This window comes from Scyliorhinus canicula, chromosome 17 (assembly GCF_902713615.1).
Source record: "Scyliorhinus canicula chromosome 17, sScyCan1.1, whole genome shotgun sequence".
Taxonomy (NCBI): domain Eukaryota; kingdom Metazoa; phylum Chordata; class Chondrichthyes; order Carcharhiniformes; family Scyliorhinidae; genus Scyliorhinus; species Scyliorhinus canicula.
In genome coordinates, this window is record NC_052162.1 from 43,526,940 (window position 1) to 43,552,423 (window position 25,484).

The following is a 25,484-nucleotide window of genomic DNA, read 5'->3' on the forward strand; positions in this document are numbered from 1 at the left end:
TGCATATTTGCATGTGCATCGTACCATACAAATAGATAGGACGTGGTGGTAAAAATCTTGGATGCAGGGAGGAAATAATTTTTAGGAAACTATTTTCTTGCCTAAGTATTTCTGCAAATAATAGTTGGACTCCAAACAGAAAACTAATCTGGAGCATGCAAACAAAAGGGAAAGCTGCATTCGAAGTTTATATAATTTTCTCTTTTTGGGATTCATTCTGCTCATTATGTTTTTCATGTGTTCACACCTATTCTAATAGCACAACGTACTTTTCTTAAAAAACTCAGAATTGAAGCTATAAGTTAGGTTGGGGAAGGGTGCAAGGGCAGGGGCTGACTCACAGGGAAGTCCCTTAATCAAGGGCCAAGTACATTTAAACAAGCCTCTCCCCCTACACCAATAGCCCACAAACATTTAGTCAAAATTGTAGCTAGAACTTTTATGAATGAACTGTATGCATTGAAGGTTGCGATGACTTTAATACCGGTAGTACATATCAATTTGCAAATCTTAAGCGTTCAATGGATTCAGTTCCATAACTACAACATCTATGGGTGCCACAATTAGACTCCAATTCACTTCCAAGTAGTTGGGTGTTAGAGATAGTTTGACTCCATGTAACATAACTATGCATCCACCTCCTAACCCCAAAATGATGCAGATCATGTTTATTATCTAATGAGCAGAATACCAGGAATTAGTGGCTCTTAGTGCTCAATAGAAATGTGAACGTGTATCCAAAAGCTCCAAATTCCTCACTTGGACCTTCCATGTTTTCGTACAAATAATTTTTCATTATTAAACATGTATATTTGAAGTGTGTAACCAAACAGACAAAAATCAGGAAAAGCTATGCTGCTACCTGGGAAATGGATACTTGAATTTTGTTTTATAAAATAATGTATTTTATAGATTTATAGCCGATTGGTTAATAAAGCTGCAGACTATTGCATTCCCTTTACAATTCTATGTCTATGCCATCTATGCAAAATAATTCTTTACTAAGCACCATACGTGGTTCTGATTTATTCAACTTTCCTATTTAGAAATCAGTGAGAATTCAAATTCTCAAGTGCTGAGATTGCCCTTTAGTTTAGTTGCATTGAACTTATATTTGCTCAATTTCTCTCACGTTTACAATAAATTCATATAATTGATTGTCAGTTTATCATAGTCAAAAAAACACCGATAGCTGTAGACCAGACAATTAGTCTCTTTTCACAACATTACTGCTTTCTATCATCCAGATTACACTAAACTGAATCAATATCCGCACTGTTCTGAACACCCATAGCAGCTGCTTGTCATTTAAGTAACAATCAATGCTCGGTGTTTGACAATTTTGAGGAAATGGGAGCGTTTTTAAAGCATTAAATTGAATATGTTGATCTTGTGGAAGGAAGTAGAGAGATCCACAAAAAATAAAAGGAAAAGAAAATGTGATTCTTCCAACTTGAACTTGGGATTTACATTTACTGGTTCTAATGAAACTCTGCGACTACAATGTGTTGCTTGTGCTGGAGTTCTTGTTCAGATAGTATGAAACCGAGCAAACTTTATTTTTGGCAAGCATTGGGAAAGAATGCACATTGTTTTGGAATATTATTTCACCATTTCCTCCACCAGCATTTCCTGGTTTTATTGGGCTATTTGGCTGACATATTTAGCAGGCTCAATGAAGTTAACCTTTCTCTGTGGTATAAGCATTAATGCTGTAATGATGCAGGAAAAAGTACAAAGCCATGCCAAACACTTCTTAGCTATGAAGCAACGAAGTGCTGTAAAACAGTGCAACTACACTCTCAACTTGTTGTCATAGACTATAAAATATTGTTTTACAAATTAAATATGGAATTCTAAAGCACTTTGGACTTTTGCAAACATTCAGGGACTTTCCTGAAAGAGGCGCAAATAAATTTCACCTGGGATCAAAATTGGTATTCAGAGAACATAATAACAAAAGGCCTAATTTGCAACGAGTTAAAAAGAGGATTTGGTCAAAGTTGCTTGCTGGTCTCAGTTTAGTGACCGCAATTTGTAAACTATGTTTTGTGATCAGTTCTAGTCTCAGCTGAAAAAGTGCTTGTGTTGTTCCAAAGAGAGTGATGAAATTGCTGTCACTGTTTATTCTATCAGCAAGGAGGATTATTCTTCTTCTTAAATGGAAAATGGGTGTCACAGCAAGGCCAGCATGTGTTGCCCATCCCCAACTGCCCTTGTGAAAGTGGTGATGAACTCATGTAGATGGTACACACTGCTGCTACTGTGCGGTGGAGGGAGTGAATGTTGAAAGTTCTGGATGGTGTCAAGCTTCTTGAGCGCTGTTGGAGTTGAACTAATCCAAGTAAGTGAGGAGTGTTCCATCACACAGAATTGTATCTTGTAGATATGGGCAGGCTTTGGGGAGCCAGGAGGGGAGTTAACCTCTGCAGAATTCCCAGCCTTTCTCCTGCACTTGTAGCCACAGTATTTGTATGGCTGGTCCAGTTCAGTTCCTGGTCAATGGTAACTCCTCCAGCGTGTTGATAGTGGGGGATTCAGCAATGATAATGCCATTGAAGATTAGATTTTTTATTGTTGGAGATGCACTGGCACTTAACAGCAGCCCTAGTCTGAATATGTCCAGACTTAGTGGCATAAGAAAATGCACTATGTAATTACCCGAGGTGTCGCCAATGGTGCTAAACATGGATCCGCGGACATCCCACTTTTGACCTTATGATGGACAAAAAGTCATTGATGAAGCAGTTGAGGATGGTTGGGTCGGCAACACTACCCTGAGGAATTCCTGCAGCGATGTACTGGAGAGGAGATGACGGAGTTCCAACAACCACATCCATCTTTCTGTGTGCTAGATATGACTCCATCCAATGGAGAGTTTCTTGCTTTCTTCCTCATGACTCTGTTTCGTTCGGACTCCTTAATGTCACACTCGATCAAGTGTGGCCTTGATGTCAAGGGCAGTCACACCTCACCTCTCGAGTTCAGCTCTTTTGTTCATGTTTGGACCAAGGCTGTAACGAGGTCAGGAGCTGAGTGGCTCTGGTGGAGCCCCCAAACTGAGCATCAGTGAGCAGGCTATATGCGGCGTTGAAATGTTGCTTAATAGCACTGTTGATGACACCCTCCATCACTTTATACAAATTCTGCACTAACAAACCAATATTATCGGTAAGGGTCATCAAATGTTCAAGGTTATTCAGTTATGCCATTTGCACTGCATTCGGTTTGATCTATATATTATGTTAATGAAAAACTAGAATTGTCTTGTTCCATGTAAAAATATAAGCAATGGGTTAAAATTGTTCTTTGCCAGGAGCATGAAAGGAACTTATACTTAATTGGTAGGCAGTGTTATTTAATTTACTTCAAAATTGTTTTTTGCTTTTCCCTGCATGACAATGGTGAACACACTTCATTAGCTGCAATGTGCTTTGGGGCACATAAATATATTGAAAGGGGCTATATAAATGCAAGTGTGTTTCTTTCTTTAACTTGAAATGAAAAATGAAAATCGCTTATTGTTACGAGTAGGCTTCAATGAAGTTACTGTGAAAAGCCCCTAGTCGCCACATTCCGGCGCCTGTTCGGGGAGGCTGGTACGGGAATCGAACCATGCTGCTGGCCTGCTTGGTCTGCTTTAAAAGCCAGCGATTAGCCCTGTGAGCTAAACCAGCCCCTCTTAACTTTAAAATAGGATCATATCATTTATCAGGACACCAGGACAAACAGATTTTCATGTAGTGTTACAATATAAATTAAAGGAAATGTGTCCGATGACATAATTCTCTCATTTGCACCTGTCCAACCCATGGGTGAATGAATGCATTGTACGCTACTCACAGATTTAACAAAATTATTGCATAATCTTGAATATTATCCATATACAAGCTAATATTTTATATGGTGCCTGCATTTTTAGGCCAATAAATCCCAGAAACGGAAAGAGATCACCAATTGGCTCCCATGTGCATTTACCTACATTATCAATTGGTCATTCTTTAGCCCTTCTTTTCAACAAAGTCAGACTCCTCTAAATGCTATCAAACATAATTTTTTACAAGAGGATGAGGTTAGTAAAGTATACCTTAGTAAATGAACCTTAGACTGTCCCGAGCACATTGCTGCATATGTCCACTTTAAACAGCTGTCAAGTACTTCCTGACATAATTTAAGGTTATGTCCACTATTTTCGACTCCCCATCCAAAGAAATAGTTTCTCTTTATATTTAGTCGATCAAATTCTTATCATTTTCAACATTTAAATTAGATCAATCCGTAATTTTCTATATTCAAGAAAATACATTCTACTTAATGCAGAAGATCCTCATAACCCTTTCAGTGTTAGTATTTTCCTAATGAGGAGGCACAGTGGTAGTGTCCTTACCTCTGTGTTCAAGACCCACTTCAGGACTTGATGGCCACGGAAGGTGCTTTCATAATGTGACCAATAGGTTGATTAATAACCTGTAAATTCTTCCAACACATCTGATGGCAGGTGGTAAAACGAGAGTTTCCTGGTCAGCCATCATGCAGAAGGCAATGGCAAACCATTTCAGTACTTTACCAAACATAATCATGGACCACTCCAATGGAAGTCCATGGTGTCAACACCCTCTGGGGGCATGGTATTTGAAGGAGATGGGAAAGGAGGATTTTCCTGGTGAGGCTACTCTAGACATCCTGCAAAACCAATATATCCTTGCTGAAATGCAGCACCCAAAGCTGAACAGTGTACTTCAGATGCTGTCTAACCAAAGCGCTATACAACTGTTACAGTGTCCAGATTTTTAAAAATTTAATTCAAATTTCACCAGTGGCGGGGTTTGAACCTGGGTCCCTAGAGCATTACCTTGGCTTACTAGTCCAGTGACAATACCATTATGCCACCACCTCCCCAGAGGCCCCTTTCGTATTCATAGAATTTACAGTGCAAAAGGAGGCCATTCTGCCCATCGAGTCTACACTGGTCCTTGGAAACAGCACCCCACTTAAGCCCACGCCATCCCCGTAACCCCGCCCAACCTTTTTGGACACTAAGGGCAATTTAGCATGGCCAATCCACCTATCCTGCACATCTTTGGACTGTGGGAGGAAACCGGAGCACCCGGAGGAAACCCACGCAGACACAGGGAGAACGTGCAGACTCTGCAGTCACCCAAGCCGGGAATCGAATCTGGGACCCTGGAGCTGTGAAGCAACTGTGCTACCCACTGTGGTACCATGCTGCCCAAATAAAATTCCAGTCCTCTTGCGAAAAAGACTAATATTCCAATAACTGCTTTAATTATTTTTGAACTTGACTACTAGTTTTTATTTTTTTATTGATTCCTAGAAATAAAGGTATTTTAAAAAAAAAATGATTCCTAGAAATAATTGGAGTACATATCCATTATTTCTATTCTCTGCTTTCTAACTCAATCAATAATCTGTCCATGTCAAACAGTCTCTTCCATGGAATGAGGGACCTGGGTTCGATTCCCGGCTTGGTCATTGATTATGCGGAGTCTGCACACTCTCCCAGCGCCTGTGTGGGTTTCCTCAGGTTTCCTCCTACAAGTCCCGAAAGATGTGCTTGTTTGGTGAATTGGAAATTCTGCATTCTCCCTCTGTGTACCTGAACAGACGCCAGAGTATGGCGACTAGGAGATTTTCACAGTAATTTCATTGTATTGTTAAAGTAAGCCTATTTGTGACACTAATAAAGATTATTATTATTAAAGATGCTTTCTGGAAAACCATTTGTCCACCAGATGTCCTACAAATCCATCACGAGCAGAAATAAAGCTCGATTGCAAACAAATTAGAAACATAGAAAATCAACATCTTTCTCCAATCTTGTGTATTGTAAACCCAGCCAATGTTTTCACCCGAAGTACGATTAAGTGGACGCGAAACAATGCTGTTTACACTTCACCCACAAACAGATCAAGCTCACCTCAACTGCAAGATGAAGCAAAATGATGCAACAATGATTTTTATAGTATACAGGAGTAACTTACCTCCCCATGCATTAGCTACTGAGGTCGATATTGCTGGGGTACTCTGTACAGTAGGTACAAAAGCTGACTCCATGTTGAAGATATCGTTGGACAGGTTAGGTGCACTGGACAAGAAACCAAAAAAGTTCCGTATTAATTTCACAGAAAGATGTCTAAGATAACCCTTTGCCATGGACTTTTACAATGTGCTTGTTTTGGCACTTCTAGAATGCTAGGAAAGTAGAGCTCAAGTGGAGACCCACAATTTCCAAGCATTTTTCTGCTAGTTTTTTTGTGCATCTGCATATTGCTGGTCCCAACTGAATCCATTGGGAAGTTAATAGGAAAACATTTAATCTTTTGCTCCACCTTCAATGGGCAGTCTAAGTTTCAGAAAAACAGGTGCCGGAGTCTCAGAGCGTAACCCCATTTTAGGGAATGAATACTTCCAGCAATGAAAACAGGCCTATCAACATTAAAGTGCTTTGAGTTTTAAAAAGGTGCAGCAGGAGCCATTAACACAGAAATTCTGACCCTTTGATTCTGGAGAGCACAAAAGGCCAGTTTTGAAGAAGTATTTGTCAATGTTACTTATACAATCCAGTTCTTGGCAATTTGTCCTATTTTCTTTATCTTGATACATTAAATACCCCTATTAATAGACGTGAAATCAGAACAAGTAACTTGGATAAATGAAGTCAAGTGAACCATATTGGGGGAAATTAGCAGACATATATCAGTTGTGAACTATTAACACTACATCAGCAAACTATTCATTATGACAAACCACAAGATTCCAAATCACCTTGGGAGAGAATATTGCATGAAGGAGAATGCCATCCATGAAACTTTGCACTAGTATGCCATGTAGACTTTTTAGATTTAGAGAGAATGTGAAGGCATAACAACAGCAGCTAGAGTTCCTTTTTAAAATTAAATCGATGGATGTTGGCTCCGCTGGCTAGGCCAGCACTCACTGTCGATCCCTAGTGCCCTTGAAAAGGTGGTGGTGAGCTGTCGCCTTGGACTGCTGCAGTCCTTATGGTGTTGGTACACCTAATTAGCAAAGGAATTCTAAGATTTTGATCCAGTAATAATGAAGGAATGGCAATGTATTTCCAAGTCAGGATGGTGATGGCTTGGAAGGGGAACCTCCATGTGGTAATTTTCCATGTATCTACTCCCCTTGCAAGTCCTTCCAGTGGTCGTAGTCATGGGTTTGGAGGGTTCTGTCTAGGAGCCTCGGTGTTGTTGTGGTGCATTGTGCAGATGGTACAAATTGCTGCTACTGGCATCACTGGTGAAGGGAGTCAGGGTTATGGAAGGAATGCCAATCAAGCTGCTTTGTCCTGGATGGTGTCAAGCTGCGAGTGTTCCTGGAGCTCTACTCATCCAAGGGTAGAATATTTTTTTTAAAATTCCAAACAAAACCTCCTGACTTGTGCCTTGTAGATTGTGGACAGGCTTTGACAAGTCAGGAGGTGAGTTACTCACTGCACGATTCTTAGTCTCTAACCTTCTCTTGTAGCCACAGTATTTGAATTACTAGTCCAGTCTAGTTCCTGGTCAATGGTAACCCCCAGGATGTTGATAGTGGAAGATTCAGGGAGGAAACCACTGAATATCAAGAGAGAATGATTAGATTCTCTCTTCTTGGAGATAGTCATTGCGTGGCACTTGTGTGGTGCAAATGTTACTCGTCAGCCTAGGCCTGGATACTGTCCTGGTCTTGTTGCATTTGGACTCGGACTGTTTCTTTATCCCAGTCATTGCAAATGTTGCTGAACATTGTGCAAATGCCCCACTTTTGCCATCCATCTCAGCACATCCTACAAGTGGCAGCCCCACTTTGAGTTGAGGGAGGACTGCATGCAGTAATCAGTAGGCTTCCTTGCCCATGTTTTTTTAAAAATATTTTATTCCAAACATCATCAAATTCTCACACACAAAGGCTTAACTATATCATACAAACAGTTTGTCATTTTCACCTTAACAAAGTAACAGCAACAACCCTAAATCCCCTATCCTCCCTCTTTTATCCCCTCCCCTCCTAACATCCCACCCAATCCCCCTAACTGCTGGCCACGAACAGGCTCTTAAAGAAAGGCATTCACCTGGAATAGAACCTTTCTTCTGACCCTCGCAGGGTATATCTAATCTTTTCCAATCGCAGGAATTCTGCAGGTCACTCAAGGCCCTGGATGGCACCGCAGACCTCCATCCAAGCAGGATTCACCTCCGAGCCACCAAGGAGGCAACGGTCAAGACGTCAGCCTTCTCCCAAAGGAAATCCGGGGAGTCTGACACCCCAAAGATTGCCACCAGCGGACATGGCTCTAGTATAACCCCAATGATCTCAGACATGATCTCAAAAAATGAGACCCAGAACCCAACTAGATTGGGGCAGGACCAGAACATGAGAGAGTGATTTGCAGGCTCCCCTGAACAATGTTTCCTCCAACTCAGGGAAGAAGCCCTCCAAACGTTTCGCCAGAACCTTAGCTAGTATTTTCGCGTCAGCGTTCAATACTGAAATAGGCCTATAAGACCCACTGTTCTTTGCCATTTTTCAGGATTAGAGAAATTGAGGCTTGTGTCAGAATGGCAGGCAGCACCTCTCTCAGCACATTGAACATTCCCAATAAGAGCGGTGCCAACAAGGCCGTGAACGGTTTGTAAAATTCGTCCAGAAAACGATCTGGCCCCGGGGCTTTTCCCGATCGAATGGAACCAATAAGGTCTATAACTTCCTCCAACCCCAATGGTGCCCAGCCCCTCCCTCTTCACCGTTTCTACCACTGGCAAGTCAAATTTGCCACAAAAAAAAAAAACACCCCATCTCCGAGCCATCCTCCGGCGGTTCAGACTTGATAGCCTGCAATAAAAAACCTCAAAAGCTCCATTAATCTTATCCGGGGCAGTAACCAGCTCTCCTCCCTAATCTTTAACCAGAGTTATATGCCGTGTTGCTGCCTGCCGTCCCAATTAGTGAGCCAATAATTGACTGGCTTTATCCCCACTCAGAAAATGTCCCTCCCAAACGCCGAAGTTGGCGTGCCGCATTCCCCGTTGATTCAAGCTCGAACATCATTTGTAGCCTCTTTCTCTCTGTGAACAACTCCACCGTAGGGGCCGTGGAGTATTGCTGATCCAACTCCAAGATTAAGTCAACCAACCTTGGCCTTTCAGCCCTGCCAGCCTTAACCTTGTGGGCCCGGAACAATATTATATCTCCTCTGATCACCGCCTTTCTCAGAGCTTGGAAGGAGAGACCTCCCCATTCTGGTTGGATTCTACGTAATTCCCTATGGCCGAAGTCTGCCAGGAGTGATGTGTCCAACTTCGCTGGTGGGCTCTGGGCTCAGCCAGTCTCTAATCGCATATCCACACAGTATGGAGCATGGTCCGATATTACTATCGCCGAGTGCCCAGCCCCACCACCCCGGGAGTAACGCCTTTCCAACTGTGGGAAAAAAACCTATTCTGAAGTAGACCCGGTGCATGTTGAGAGGAGGAGGGAAACGTCCTCTCCCTTGGGTGACTAAATCTAATCTCCTCCTTCTCCTCCCCCCCCTCTCTCCTGCTCCCCCCACCCCCCTCATCCTCCCTTCCCCCCCCTCCCCCCCCTCTCTCCTGCTCCCCCCCCCACCCCCCTCATCCACCCCCCCCCATCCTCTCTTCCACCCCCCCCCATCCTCTCTTCCACCCCCCCCCCCTCTCTTCCACCCCCCCCCCCCCCCCCCCCCCCCCCCGTCCCCCTTTTCCAACTTTCTTCCAATGTCCTAGAAGTAACTTGACCTGTCCATCTTCAGGTCTAATACACAATTGAAATCTCCCACCCATAATCAACTGGCGAGACTCCAGATCAGGGATGGCTGCCAACACCCTTTTGATAAAATCTGTAGCGTTCCAATTTGGTGCATAAATGTTCACTAATACCACTGGTACACCCGCCAGCACCCCACTCAGCATAACATATCCCTCCCCCTCCTTCAGGGTCTTTCAAATTTCTAGTCGCCATAAATGCCATCCTCTTATTGATCAAGATCGTACCTCCTCTTGACCTCAAATCAAAATTTCAGTGGAACACCTCACCCACTCTTTCCTCAGTCTCCTCTGATCCCCAATTCGCAAACGTGTCTCCTGTAAGGAGTCTGCCTCTGCGTTAAGAGTCCTCAAATGAACATGAGAACTTTTAATCGGACCGCTAAAACGGTCACCAACCTGGGGGAGGGGTGCAACTGGGCCCCAACCTACCTTGAATCCAGGCTCACCCAGGCATCCAAGATGGATGCCGCCTCCACCTCTACGTCACTCATACATGGAGACCCTCGGCGCTAGCATTTTATCTACCCCCCTTCAACCCCTCCCACCCTTGCTGTCCACCCAACATCCCATCCCGTCTTCCCTCACCCGTCTGAACATCTGTTAACCATTCCTCCCAGCTCAAGCAGGCACCCATCCCCTCCCAACACAGAAAGCCCAATCAACTTAAACCCATTACCTCACCCAACAAGCAAAACAGAAACCACTCCCGCCCCAAGCTTCTAGCGAAAGCCCCCACCCCCACTTTGCTTCCATTAATTAGCAAAACCGCTAACCAGTCGGCCCCCATCCAGCAAGTCCAAAAGGGAAAAAAACCAAACAAACAGCCAGCCACCCATTTACCCCAGTCCCTCATCCAAACCAAAAGTACACATTCTGCGAAACAATAAATAAATAGAGTCCACGTCCCTAATTGACCAATCATACTATCATGTGCGAGAAGAACAAGGAACCCCAAATAGCTAAAACACAAACAGTAACAGGAACTATATACATGAACATGCTAAATTCAAAAGAATCCCCAAATAATCCCATAACCACAATCAATTCTCTCACAAAGTAATTTGCCTCCTCTGGCGTATTAAAGCGATGGCCCTTGTTTTTAAACGTGACCCACAGTACAGCTTGGTACACCATTCCAAATCGCACTTCTTTTTTGTAAAGTGCCGCCTTGGCCTCGAATCCAGCTCGTTACTTTGTCAGTTCCGACCCAATGTTGTGCTAAATTTGAACATGATGCACTTCCCCAATAGCTTTCCTTGGTGGCCTTCGTCCGTTTCAAGATCCGCTCTTGGGAAATCTATGAAGGCAGACTATGAGTGTATATGGTGGATCGCCGGATTCTGTTGTAGTGACCGGTAGGCTTCGTCCATCTTGGGAGGGTTAGCAAAGATCCCCATCTCCACTAATTTATCAAGCATCTTCACCACAAATTCTGTGGCTTTTAATGCTCTCCAGTAGCCCAACAGATTTTGGCACCTGGATCTGTTCTCCTGGTCTTCAGCATCGTCTCTTAAAACCTTTTGGGTCTCCACCATCAGCTTAACCTCAGCCTCCAAAGAGGCACTCTGGTCACTATGATCAGAGACCGCCTCTTCCATCTCATGGATCTTCCTTTGTGCCTTGTACCCCCATTCACTGCTCCACCCTCGCCAAGGTTAACCATCCACTGCTCCACCCTCTCCATGGTTAACCGAAGAGGGGGCCACCGCTTCCTCGATTGCTCTAGAAACATCTTCTGCCGTCAACTCCCCCACAAGGAATTCCATCAATTTCTCCATTGGCTCCAGGGTAGATGTCGACGATCCAGAGGGCTTCTGCCACATTTTCCTCCCCCTCATCATGAGGTGCTGCCTTTTCATGTGAGGAACATTTAAGTGTCTTCTGCCTGGTTTTATCCCCTACAAGCGTTCCACGTGGGAGGAGACCAGTAAGTACAAACACGCTTCATTTAAAAAAAAAATTACAGCCGTAAATCGGGTGAAATGACCAAAAGCGCATTGCTGAATGGGAACCGCCTTGAACGCGACCGCTCACTGCATCAACGCAATCGGAGGTCCCTCTTTGCCCATGTTTGACATGGTGCCATGAGACTTCATGGGGTCCTCTGCCGGTGTTGAAGACTCCCAGGGCAACTCCCTTCTGATTGTACACCACTGTGCTGCCACCTCTACTGGGTTGGTCCTGCCAGTGGGACAGGACATACCCAGGAGTGGTGATGGTGGTGTCTGGGACACTATGTAAGGTATGATTCCGTTCGTATGATTATGGCACAAAAGGAAGATTTTGCAGGGCTGGGCTTGCCGGTGTAGTTTCCGGTGCCTAGGCTGATACCGAGTGGTTCGTCAGGTTTCATCCTTTTTGTAAACCCAGTGGTTGGATACAACGGAGTGGCTTGCGAGGCCATTTCATAGAATCAGAGGATCCCTACAGTGGAGGAGGCTATTTGGCCTATCAAGTCTGTATCGGGCCTCCGAAAGAGCCCCCTATGTAGGCCCAATCTCTCACCCTATCTTTATAACCCCACCTCACCGTTGGACACTAAGGGTCAATTTAGCATGGGCAATCCACCTAATCTGCTTATCTTTTGACTGAGGGGGAAACTGGAGCACTGGAGGAAACCCACGCAGACAAAGGGAAAATGTGCAAACCCTACACGGAATCGAACGCAGGTTAGGCAGCGGTGCTAACCACTGTGTCGATCTTCAGAGGGTGTTTCAAGAGTGAACCAGATTGCTTTGGGTCTGGAATCATATGTCGGCCACACCAGCTTTTCTTCCCTAAAGGGCCAGATTTTACAACAATGGTTTTATGGTCATCATCAAACTTTCAATTCCAGATTTTTTAATGAATTCAAATCCATTGTCTGCCATGGTGGGATTCGAACCGGGTTCCCAGAGTACTACCCTAAGTCTCTGGATTACTAGTCCAGTGACAATACCGCTGCACCACCACTTCCACATTCTAAACAGTAGAGATTTAAGATCAAGCAACTCTTGCACTGCTGTTTCAGTCCTGATCTGACAAAGGCCTTCAACTATGGCGTATGATTCTATGTCCAGCCACAGGGTGTCAGAGCTAATGGAATTTTAAAATAAAACTATTCTGTATTGGGAAGATGTGGTTCAAGTTCAATCATGCTGACTAAAAATATTCAAAATGCCATTAATTTGTACATTATACATTTGCCATCATGGACGCAAATTTGCTGCACTTCACCACATATTTTAACTTAATCAATCTTAATTTACTCGTTTAAAAGTCAGAATCAAAAACTGATGATTTTTCATTTGAACAAATATGCTGCAGTGGATAGGTTTTGTTTTCGTAGTCCAATAATTTCCACATGGACAATAAATGCATTTTTAGTTTTAAATCATCCATGTCACATCTCTCAAAACAGATGTAACTGGAAAATGCACAGCCAGGACTTTATGTTGCCTCTTGTGCTGTGATTTGTTTGTAAGCTTTTCTTGAGCAGTGATCCATTTTAAAATTTCAAACTTAAATTGGAAATGTTGAACACATAATTTGGTTTTAAGGGAATTTGAAATATGAACCAAAGACCAATTCACAAATATGTAATTCTGCGTCAACTAAAATGACCAAAAGCACCCTTCTACACATATTGATCAGGAAGGTTCCTCTGCAATTGCACCCAGATAGACTGGCAATCTGGACATTAATTACATGGTTTGCAAAGTTGCAGAGGTTTGGGTGCAAGTGATTTTCACAATACTTCCAAGTCTTTTCTAAAAATAAAGTGCTAAATTCCCCCCCCCCCCCTGCAATCCACCTACCCTGCACAACATTTGGGTTGTGGGGGTGAGACCCACGCAGATAGAGGGAGAATGTGCAAACGTCTCACAGACAGTGACCCGGGGCTAGGATTGAACCAAGGTCCTTGGCGGCGCGAGGCAGCAGTGCTAACCACCTTCTAAGTCTTTTTGATCTTTTCCGCTTGTGCATCTAATCTTTTGACCAAATGAATCTCCAGCCATAAAACTAGCTACACCTCCAAATCTCAAATGTGAGAATCCCCCTGCTGGGCTTATTGAATGGAGGCACAACAAGCCTCACTAACTTGATTGAGTTTTTTACGGAGGTTACAAAGATGGATATGGGGAGGGTAGTGGATGTTATTTACATGGGCTTCAGTAAAGCCTTTGACAAAGTGCCTCACGGCAGACTGGTACAAAGGTGAAGTCACACGGGATCAGAGGTGAGGTGGTTAAGATGGATACAGAACTGGTTCGGTCACAGAAGGCAAAGGATAGCAGTAGAAGGGTGTTTTTCTGAATGGAAGGTTGTGACTAGTGGTGCTCCATAGGGATCTGTGCTGGGGACTCTTGTTGTTTTTAGTATACATAAACAATTTGGAGGAAAATGTAGCTGGTCTGATTAGCAAGTTCGCGCAAGACACCAAGGTTGGTGCAGTGGCAGATAGTGTTGAGGATTGTCAGAGCAAACAGCAGGACACAGACAGATTGGAGACTTGGGCAGAGAGATGGCAAATGGAGTTTAATCCAGACAAATGGGAGGTAACGCGTTTTGGTAGGTCTAACATAGGGGGGAAAAATACCGTAAATGGTAAAACTCTAAGGGATATAGAAAGTCAGAGAGATCTGTGCGTGCAGGTCCACAGATCTTTGAAGGTGGCAACACTAGTGGACAAGGTAGTCAAGAAAGCATACGGAATGCTTGCCTTCATTGGACGGCGCATTGAGTACAAAAACTGGCAAGTCATGCTACAGTTGTACGGAACCTTGGTAAGGCCGCACTTGAAATATCACGCACAATTCTGGTCGCCACACTACCAGAAGGATGTGGAGGCTTTGGAGAGGGTGCAGAGGAGATTTACAAGGATGTTGCCTGAATTGGAGGGTGTTAGCTACGCGGAGAGGCTGAATAGACTCGGATTGCTTTCATTAGAAAGACGAGGTTATGGGGTGACCTGATGGAGGTCAACAAGATTATGAGGGGCATGGACAGAGTTGATGAGCAGGCACTCTTTCCCAGGGTGGAGGGGGTCAGTCACCAGGCGGCATAGGTTTAAGGTCCATGGGCAAAGTTTAGAGGAGATGGGCAAGGCAGGTTTCTTTTAAATAAATTTAGCATACCCAATTATTATTTTTTTCCAATAAGGGACAATTTCGTGTGGCTAATCACCTAACCTGCACATCTTTGGGTTTTGGGGGTGAAACTCACGCAGACACAGGGAGAATGTGCAAACTCCACACGGACAGTGACCCAGGGCCAGGATTTGAACCCGGGCCCTCAGCGCCGTAGTCTCACGTGCCACCCTTGCAGGGCAGGTTTTTCTTTTAACACAGAGGATGGTGAGTGCCTGGAACGCATTGCCAGGGGAGGTTGCGGAAGCAGATACAACAACGGCGTTCAAAAGGCATCTTGACAAATACATGGATAGGATGGGTATAGAGGGATATGGCACAAGGAAGTGCTAAGGGTTTTGGCCAAGGTTGGTATCATGTCCGGTACAGGCTTGGAGGGCCGAAGGGCCAGTTCCTGTGCTGTATTGTTCTTTGAAGTGTTCAGATTTTTAGTTGCAGCAGAAATTTTTAGTTGCAGCAGAAAGCAAAAGTAAAATTTACAGTCTTTTAGTTGCAACTTTATGAATTCTTAAAATTTAATTTGAGACCTCCTCTGTACTTTGTTCTTTCCAATGCATGTTTAGAATATTAAAAATAAGTTGCACTAAAAACCTAAACTTTACTGATTGCAGGTTCTTAAACATGCTGTCCCTGATGGGCATGAAGCATGGTTAAATTTGTTCAAACTTAAATTTTAAGCCTCACAGAAGAAATGTACTGGGTTTGACGTTGGGGATATTTTAATGACATTGGAAGAGTACATGCACATTTTCTGATATCTGTTAAATGGGCACATCATCGGGAGTCTTTGTGGCACTTAATTCAGGATTGTGCCCATGAAGAAAATACCAGGCCATACTGTTACAAATGTCAATTTCTCTTCCGCATGCATCTAGCTTGAAGTATGAACTTTAAGCCTGCTCCAAATTGCATGCAGAACATTTCACTTTGATCTACCACCTCCCATAACGAAAAATGTAAAAAAATAAATACATTTAACCTTTTGATTCTTCCCAATTATAATTATGATGCATTTCACAAGAGGATGAATAGACTATCTTGGTAAGAAATTGAGCATTCCAGATGATGAGTCATTTAAAACTGGTGAGACATCATAAGGCCATACAAACCTTTGGATGATGTAGGTCAAAATCCATACATGAGCTTCCTGAAATGGAGGCAATGTTACTTATACAATCCAATTATTGGCGATTTGCTCTGCTATTTCCTTTATCTTGATATATTACATATCCAAAATAGCTGACAAGTTGGTCCAGCAAGTAACTTGGATAAATTAAGTAAAGTGAACTAATATTGGGGGTAATTAGCAGACATATCAGATGTGAATCATTAACCATAACTACTTCATAAAAGTTAATTAAAAGTTGTTTACCTGTTAGCACTTGTTGCTGGTGTGGATACGGCAAACAGATCAACCGCTGCAGTTGTACTGATACTTTTCCCTGATGTGGAGCTTGGAGAGACAGTTGTGGATGCTGTTGCTGATTGGGGTAACACAGACATTTCTTTATGCCGCTGCTCCTGTCAAGGAAGAGGTGAGACAAATTTCACAGGATGTCCTTGCATAAAATATACTGGGTAAATGAAATGAATTCAACTGATAAATGATGATGAGCATTACCTACCTGCATCAGAAATCCAGGTGGAATAGCATCGCACTTTGCCTACATATGCAGAAATTACAGATTAGGTACAACTAGCTATAGGGATCGAGTTCCAAGCCAAGGACCTTCAAATTTACCATATTTCAGAGCAGTCTTTAGAACCAAGCACCGTCTTGTCTCTTCTTTTAAACGTGTACATTACTGGTTACAGCGAAGTGATACAATTGGCATCACTATTCCTTGGCTTGGTTAATGGTCAAGGGTTGGAGCAGATGAGGGGTGAAAGGAGAGACAAAATCAGACTCTTCTAAATTGCCATCCAGTGACTCTACCAAGAAAATCCTTGCGTACAAAACTCAAGCAAGGCACAACTCTCTAGGTAGTGATGCCCTCCACATTCAAATTGCCCAAAAATACACTTCCTGTTCTCTCTTTGTTACCTCTTCAAAAAGAATTCTACATGGTTGATAAAACAAGATCCTTTTGAAATCCACACTTTCTAGTCTTACTTTGTCTTTTAGTGGGGATTCTGTTACCTTACCTACGAACTGATGCCAAGTTAACTGTCTATAGTTCCCTGGACATATTCGATCATCCTTTTTTAGATATGGTTATACTGTTAGCTATCCCTAGTCCCCTGGCACTATAGTGGTCTAGGCTCAAGTGCAGAATGGGCACTCAAGCATGACAGCAGTTAGCTACTAATACTTGTGGGATCATACTACAGCATGTCAACTTATTCTGTAAAAGGGGTAAAAAAAGGTTTATAAAGTAAGATCTGCTTAATGACATGTCCAATAGAGCTAAAATTGAGATTCTTGCATTCAATTTCATCAACCTTAGCTAAAAGACTCTTACAAGGTACTTCATGGAAGCCCATATAAATAACATTCATTCCCCTATCCACTATTTTAACTACCCCTTCAAAAATTTCAATCAGATTCATCAAGCATCATCTACCCTTTACAAATCCATGCTGGTTCCCGCTTATCAGTTGAAAATTTTCAAGGTGTTCAATCACCCTATCCTTAAATAGAGACTCAGCAATTTCTGCATAACAGGTGTTAGGCTAATGGTGAGGTGACATGTACAAAATGCAATCTAAAGGAGCGGTTCAAAAGTCGAGTGAACTTTGAAAGAATATAAATAAAAAGTACAAAATGCTGGAAAAATGCATTAGGTCTGGCAACATCTGTGAGAGACAAACAAGAGTTAATGTTGCAAGCCATTTTAACTCTTCTTCAGACAGAGCATCTAGTTAGGGCACCTGAAGACCAAACTCCCTCCTAATCAACCCCAACCATTTTACATTTACCAGCTCACACCAGGGATGTATACGAACTCCCACTAGAGTCTTAAATCCTTTTCGGTTTCCAAATTCTACCCATAAAGTTCCCACTGCCTGTTTATTTTTTGTTTAATCCTCTCTTATCATTGAAGTAATTTCATCTTTAACCACCAAGGTTAGATTCTAAAGTTAATCCAAAATTAAAAATCTGGATTTATAACATTGGTAAAGTTCCAACCTTCAGTTGCCCATCCGATGGCATTATGCAATTATTGACTGGGTACATCAATTTGGCATCTATTGTCAGAATGAGTTCCTGTCAGTTCTAATTAATATCCTGACAATGGATGAAGGAATATACAAATCTTTCTGCAGTAAGTTTGGTTCAACATATGTTTCCAACCTGCTAATTTAAAACTATAACAGAGTTTAATACCAAGTAATGAGAAGACTGGAATAGAAGGTGGTATCCACTGCAAATACAGAAGTGCTGAGTAAATTTAACTGCAGCTTATTTTATCCATTACTACCTTCTTAAACTCTCTACTCTCACTTCTAACAAGCGCATGGAGCTCATAGTATCTATCTTGGGAACAAATGAGTCCATCTATTCAGCAGCCTCTGCTGCTTAACCCATCCCGCCAAGCCAACAGCACTCAGTCCCTTCCCCCTGCCACATTTCACACCTATTCTCTATCCCTGAACCTGCATCTGTTAGTTAAAAGGTGCTATGCAAATGCAAGTTCTTACATTGGTACTTCTGTATCTCTAATCAGATGGGTCCTAGCATATCTATTTACAACTACAACGGGTTTAGCACTGTGGGCTAAACAGCTGGCTTGTCAAGCAGAACAAGGCCAGCAGTGCGGGTTCAATTCCCGTACCGACCTCTACGAACAGGCGCCAGACTGTGTCAACTAGGGGTCGCCCCCCCCCACCCCCACAGTAACTTCATTGAAGCCTACTTGTGACAATAAGTGATTATTATATATGGAACATTAATAAAATTGGGCAAATCAAGTTTGAGGTGATTATATTTGCACCTACAAGATCAGAATAGGTTTCAGATTTGGTGAAAGACACGAGATTTCCAAATTATAAAAAAGTAGTAAAGATCAATAAAAGTATGCTAAAGTTTTTTTTTACTGCTCGTTTTTCACAGAACTAGGTGCTCAAGTAGGCCAACTTTGGTTTAAAACATTGGGAATAAGAAGTTCAAGGAAATGCTTCAATACCCTCAAAAAGAGGCAAAGTTATAAAAGATGTTGGTGTTTAATAAGGAGGAAGAAGCCACGAACCTTGAGAGCTTGTAGCCTAGCCTGTTCCTCTTCAAGAGCTGCTTGTTTTTCCCTCTCATCAACTTTACTCAAAGACATCCCTGTGTTGGAAAGAGTGGAGACTGCATTCGACAGAGTAGTTGCTCTGCAGGAGGAAGATAAATTTGAAAATAAATTGCTGCTTTACTGCTCTTGTAGTTATTTGAAAATATCAGCGAGCGCCCCTCCAAAAAGAAAGGTTTATATAAAACCTGAAAGTGGAAAATAAATCTAAGTTAAAACATTTCTGGGGAAGGGAATATAGACTCTGCTTATTTGCAAAATAAATCTCTCTTCAGTGAAATTACTAATTTTATTTGAAATTTTGATACCAATCTGAAGACAACATGAATTAATCAGCTTTGATGACACAAAACTTGTATTGTGAGACACAGAGTACAAAAAAAAAGAAGTTGTATACAGGAGGTGGAGGGAAATGGGGCGTTCTAAGGTGAGGGATCTGTATTTGGAGGAAGGGTTTGCCAGTCTGGAGGAGCCAAGGGAGAGGGTAGAGCTGCCAAGGGGAGTGAGTTCAGGTATCTGCAGGTTAAGAACTTTGCGTGAAAGGTCAGGAGGGGGTTCCCTAGGTTGCCGGGATACACCCTACTGGAGTGACTGCTGTTTCCGGATGTGGAAGGGGAGGGAAGAATCAGGGATATATACAAGTGGCTGGGGGGCAGGGAGGCGAGCGGGTGGTGACGATCAAGGAGAAATGGGAAGGGGACATAATTTGGGAGTATGGAGTGAGGTATCCACAAGGATGAGCCTGATACAGTTTAAGGTGGTGCACATGGGGCATATGACTCGGGCAGGAATGAGTAGGTTCTTTCAGGTGGTAGCAGATGAGTCTGAGAGGTGTCGGCGGGGGCCAGCGAATCACACTCATGTTTTGGGGTTGCAAAGAATTGGGAAGATTCTGGGCGGGAGTGTCGCAGTCTTAGCCAGGATAGTGTAGGAGGTGGAGGATCCGGACCCTTTGGTGACAATATTTGGGGGATTCAGAGAAGCCGGAGCTCATGGAGAGGAGGAAGGTCTATCTGATTGCACGGCAGCTAATTTTGCTCGAGTGACGGTTGGCATCGCCACAGGGCGTAGCAGCTTGGTTGGGTGACCTGTACGACCTCCTTAGGTTGGAGAAGATAAAATATGAGTTAAGGGTTCTGCAGAGGGGTTTGAGAAAATGTGGGGGATGTTTGAGACTGTGTTTGAGGAGTTGTTTGGCGCAGGGTGGAGGGGGTGAAAAGGGAGAAAAATCTGTACAGATTATATAGCTGATTGCTGAGAATTACCAAGGTGTTAATGGGTTGTAACCTATTTTGATACATATCTGTAATAAAATACATTTTTTTTTAAAACAAGAAAGTTGCTGTGAACCTGGTCCAGCTCCAACTGGCTCTGCCCAATTCGGAGCAACACTTTAGGAAGAATGTGAAAGCATAGGAAGGATGTAAAAGCATTGGTCAGAGTGCAGAAAAGATTGACGAGAATGGTTCCAGTTATGAGAAACTTTAGTTATGCGGATAGATTGGAGAAACTATGGCTCTTCTTCTTAGAGAAGGTTTAAAAAAAAATGTTTTCCCCAATTAAGGGGCAATTTAACCGTGCACATTTTTTGGGTTGTAGAGCTGAGATGAGACCCATGCACACACGGGGAGAAAGTGTTTCTTAGAAAACGTTTGAAAGGAGAGTTGACAAAGCTGTTCCAAAATCATGCGAGATTTACACAGATGAGATAAGGAGAAATTGTTCCCATTGGTAGTAGGATCGAGAAGAAAAAAAGAGAACCAGAGAAAACTGATCCAAGGTAAAAAATGTCAAAAGTGTGGTGGAGGCAGATTTATTTGTGGTTTTCAAAAGGGAATTCAATAATACTTCAAAAAGAGGGCAGCACAATGGCACAGTGGTTAGCATTGCTGCCTACGGCGCTGAGGACCCGGGTTCGAATCCCGGCCCTGGGTCACTGTCCGTGTGGAGTTTGCACATTCTCCCCGTGTCTGCCTTGTGCAGGATAGGTAGATTGGCCACTCTAAATTGCCCCTTAATTGGAAAAACGAATTGGGTACTCTAAATTTTTTTTAAAATAAACAAAATTGCGGGGCTACAGGGAAATTGCGGGGAAGTGGGAATAGCTGAGTCGTTCTTACAGGTGGCCACAGATACAATGGGTCTAATGGCCTTCTTCTGGGCTTTAAATCATTCGATAATTCTATGATTCCATGTTGTACAAGTTGAAGCATCCATCGGAAAACTTCTAAAACACTCAAGTTAATATTTATTTCAGGTTTTATAACGTAGTGATGGTGAAAATTGTATGAATGCTTTACAACATACATGTTAGGAAAACATGTTGAATGGAAGGGGGCAATGGCAGCATGTAGAGCGAAGTCCCATGTTGGGTGGTTCCTGCTTGAGGCGTGCTTTTAGGAGTTTTAATGTCCGGTCCTAGGGGCAATTTGTGAATGATTGGGCGTAGGAAGATAGGAGGAAGGCAAAGAATGTCAAAAGGTTTAAGGAAAACAGCCGTGAAGAAGGGAGGGAGTGAGTGTTCACCGTTGATTGAGAGGGAGCTGGCAAGATGGCGGAAGCTGGGCTGCTGCGCGGGTCCGCACTGCTTACGGCAGAGAAGAGGACTGAGGTGATGCCTTGGAGCTGGAGAAGCAGTTTGTAAAACATATGGAGGTGTTGATAGAAAGGAGATGGCGGTGGCTTTGAAGGCGTTGGTGGAGGAGGCAATTGGCTCGGTGAGGGTGGCTGTGGTGAAGACATCGACCAAAGAGATGAAGGAAGTGGAAGAGGCCATGTCGCATAATAGCGATCAGTTCACCTCGATGGGGAATGTTTGAGGCCAATAAGGGGCTGAGAGCAAAGCTGGAAGACTTGGAGAACTGCTCGAGGTGACAAAATTTGAGGGTTGCGGGCCTACTCGAGGGGGTGGATGACTCGAAGTTGACGGAGTTCTTCGCCAAGATGTTGGCGGAACTGATGGTTTTTCCAGAACTCTCGTCAGACAGCTCATTCTGGTAAAATTCACTTCATTCCCAATTATGGGCATCACAAGAATAACAAACTAGGTGACAATAATCATAATAAACTATCCTTTCCCCATCCTACTCAACCTATCTTTAGCCTTTGATCAACCGCAGTATCCTCCTCCAACAATATTTATTTGTCATCCTGCCAGGTGGAATTTCCCATGCCTGGTTCCATTTTTGTCTACTTTATGGTAACCAGGGATTCACCTACAGGATTCTCTTCCTACTCCTACACTACCACCTCACCCGAAGGATCTAACTCTTAGCTGCCTTCTATTTCTCAACTATACTACCCCTTGGCAATACCATACGCGATCATTGCAAAAGGTACATCCGGTTTCACAAGAAAAGCGCTCTCACACTCTCCACTGTCTGATTTGCCATATTGGATGTTGGATGAGCAATGTTAGACGAGCAGAAACTTACTCCATATTAATATTAATATTGGGAAAACTGAAACCAACATCTTTGTTCCAACCAGAAATCCATTCCCGGACCCCTTGAAGCTGAGCCACGAGCAACATCAATCTTCTGTTTGACCCCAAGCTGAGCTTCCAACCACATATCTGCTCCATTACCAAGATTGATTACTTCTACCTCCATAATACTGCCCAACTCCAACATCGTGTCAGTTCATCTGCTGCTGAAACTCACTTTCATGCCTTTGTTACCTCTAGCCTTGACTATTCCAATGCTTTCCTGGTTAGACTCCGATCCTACCTAAACTTGGGCAGATGCAAAGTCTGCTGTCTATATTGTAATTTGCACAAAATGTTATTCACCTACCACCCTTGTACTTGCTGATTTACACTGGATCCCAGGCCGACAACGCTTCAATTTTAAAATCTCTGTCCTCGATTTCAAATTGCTCTGGGCCTTTGCTCTGCCCTACATTTATAATCTCCTCCATCACTCCAAGCCTTCTTAACTTTAATTCTGGTCTCTTTTGCACACCAATTAATTGTTTTACTACTGACACATTAGGGCCTTGGCAACTGGAAACAATGTATGGAATTCCTTCCCTAAATCTTTCTGCCCCTCTACTGCTTTTACCTTCTTAATTTTCTCCTTTAACTCCAAAAAACTAACCCTTTGACAAAGCTTTTTGTCATTTGTCCTGATATTGTCTTCTGTGACTCGGTGTCAAAACTATCCTTATTAATGATGCACGTCTTAAGCTTGTTGGGAGGTTTTGCTAGTTAAAGACATCAATTGTAGGGAGTAGACAATAAATGGGAATATATACTAAGAGGGGTAGATGAAGTGAGAAATCTTGGAGTACAGGTTCACTAGTTCAAGTAGACAAGGTTATGAAGAAAGCATATGGAATGCTCTCCTTCATTGTCAGAGCTGTAGAATATAAAAGGAAGGATATATTGGAATTATATAAAACACTGGTGAGGCTGCAACTGGAATACTGTGTGCAGCTCACATTACAAGAAGGATATTATTGCCCTGGAGAGTGTGCAGAGGAGGTTTACAAGAATGTTGCCAGGGCTAGAAAAGTGTGGCGAGGAGGAGAGATTGGACAGGTTAGGGTTATTTCCCTTGGAACAAAGAAGGCAGAGGGGTGACTTAATTGAGGTATACGAAATTAAGAGGGGAAGAGATAGGGTAGAGAGGATAAAATAGTTTCTTTTGGTGGAGAATTCTGAAACAAGGGGACATAGATTCAAGATAAGTGGCAAACGGTGTAGAGGGGACATGAGGAAAAACGTTTTTACACAGAGGGTAGTGGGAGTCTGGAATTCATTGATACCTGGACTTGTACCGTAAGTGTACCTTGTACAGGGCGATGGACCGGGTGCAGGAAAGTGAGATTAGAAAAGGCACCTGGGTGTTCTCGGCCTGGCATGGACAAGATGGGCAGAATGGCCTCCTTCTGTGTGTAACTATTCTATGAATCTATGAAATGTAATTATCTGTTGATGTAACAATTCTCACCGGTTTGCTGCAGAGAATTCTTTTGTCTTTTTCCCTTCTAGAGAAGCTAGATGCTGTTCCAATGCTTCAAGCAGACTGCTTGGTGCCTGTAGTGATAAATTTAAGAATACAAATGATTAGTTTTGATGGTATAATGCACCTAACCCCATTTTATGTGGTTTGTGCGGAATCAACAGCAATACTGGGCCTCTGCAAGCTTCCTTTTGCTAAGGAGATCCAGATAGAAGTCAACATCAGGATACATGCATTGGCAAACACAAGTCATTTGGGACATTTAAGCTCACTTCAAATAGGAGGCTTTTCAAATTTTAAAAAAAGTTAACCATACTTGGTAATGTTTCCCTCATGGTTTTCCACTAGGTGCACCAAAAAAAATCAATCATCGAGGGCATGGAAATTGAGGTTTGTGGAAGATTGTTCCAGTACTTGGGGAAAAAGGAGCTCACAAAGGAAACACGTTGAGGTGTTGAGCTTTCATTTTTAGGCATAATGTATTGCTCAGAAATGTTTAATGGGCAGCACGGTAGCATTGTTGATAGCACAATCGCTTCACAGCTCCAGGGTCCCAGGTTCGATTCCGGCTTGGGTCACTGTCTGTGTTGAGTCTGCACATCCTCCCCGTGTGTGCGTGGGTTTCCTCCGGGGGCTCCGGTTTCCTCCCACATTCCAAAGATGTGCAGGTTAGGTGGATTGGCCATGATAAATTGCCCTTAGTGAGAATCTTGCGATTAATTGTTTGTAACAAAATGAGCTGCCTGGTGTTGAACTTTCTCAAGGAGGGTAATGCAGTACAAGGATCCCCAATAGTTAGGATAAATTTAATTTGCCATTTGCTGGTCTTAAATAGTTACTTTATAGTATGTGAAAAAGAATCGTTGGAGGATAATGGCCAGCAGCATTAAATGAAGATCTAACAAATACAGTAGGAATGCAGTACACAAGTTAAGAAAACTGTACTTTGCCAATAAACCACAAGGTGAGGCTCTACGCACTGACTATCTCCCATCACTCCCACTGATGAAAATTCCCAATCCAAATATACACTGATTAATTTTTGTATTTAATCCTCAGTACATTATCTAATTAAAACTAAAAACAGCAAAGCTGTATTTGAGTTTTTCTTCCACATTTTGCTTTTTAAATGCAAGATTTGTAAATTAGTAGTTTATGGTCAGCTTTGCAGTAGATTTTAGTCTGGAAATGCACTTATCAAGATGAACTGCAACTTAACTATGTTAACATTTGAAATTCAGCCTTTAGTCTGTTGACCATACAAGCACAAACATTTCAAAACATCAATCTAATGTATAATTCTGAAAAGGGTGCGTGGTGTTTCATGATACTGAATGGAACAGTCAGTCT

General features: G+C 42.8%; 1 protein-coding gene across 12 annotated transcripts in view; it reads right to left on the reverse strand.

Moving 5' to 3' along the window:
• The window catches only part of si:ch211-200p22.4 (phosphatidylinositol-binding clathrin assembly protein), a 176,464-nt gene that overhangs the window by 55,012 nt on the left and 95,968 nt on the right, over window positions 1-25,484 (reverse strand). For 10 of the 12 annotated variants that reach the window (XM_038775661.1, XM_038775656.1, XM_038775653.1 and 7 more), the window contains 5 exons: window positions 24,123-24,208; window positions 19,129-19,252; window positions 16,564-16,602; window positions 16,311-16,459; window positions 6,003-6,106 (listed from right to left, as the gene is read on the reverse strand). In XM_038775661.1, the coding sequence (XP_038631589.1) occupies window positions 6,003-6,106; window positions 16,311-16,459; window positions 16,564-16,602; window positions 19,129-19,252; window positions 24,123-24,208 (502 nt within the window). The remainder of the gene's footprint in view (window positions 1-6,002; window positions 6,107-16,310; window positions 16,460-16,563; window positions 16,603-19,128; window positions 19,253-24,122; window positions 24,209-25,484) is intronic. The other 2 variants (XM_038775660.1, XM_038775658.1) reach the window with 1 other exon arrangement.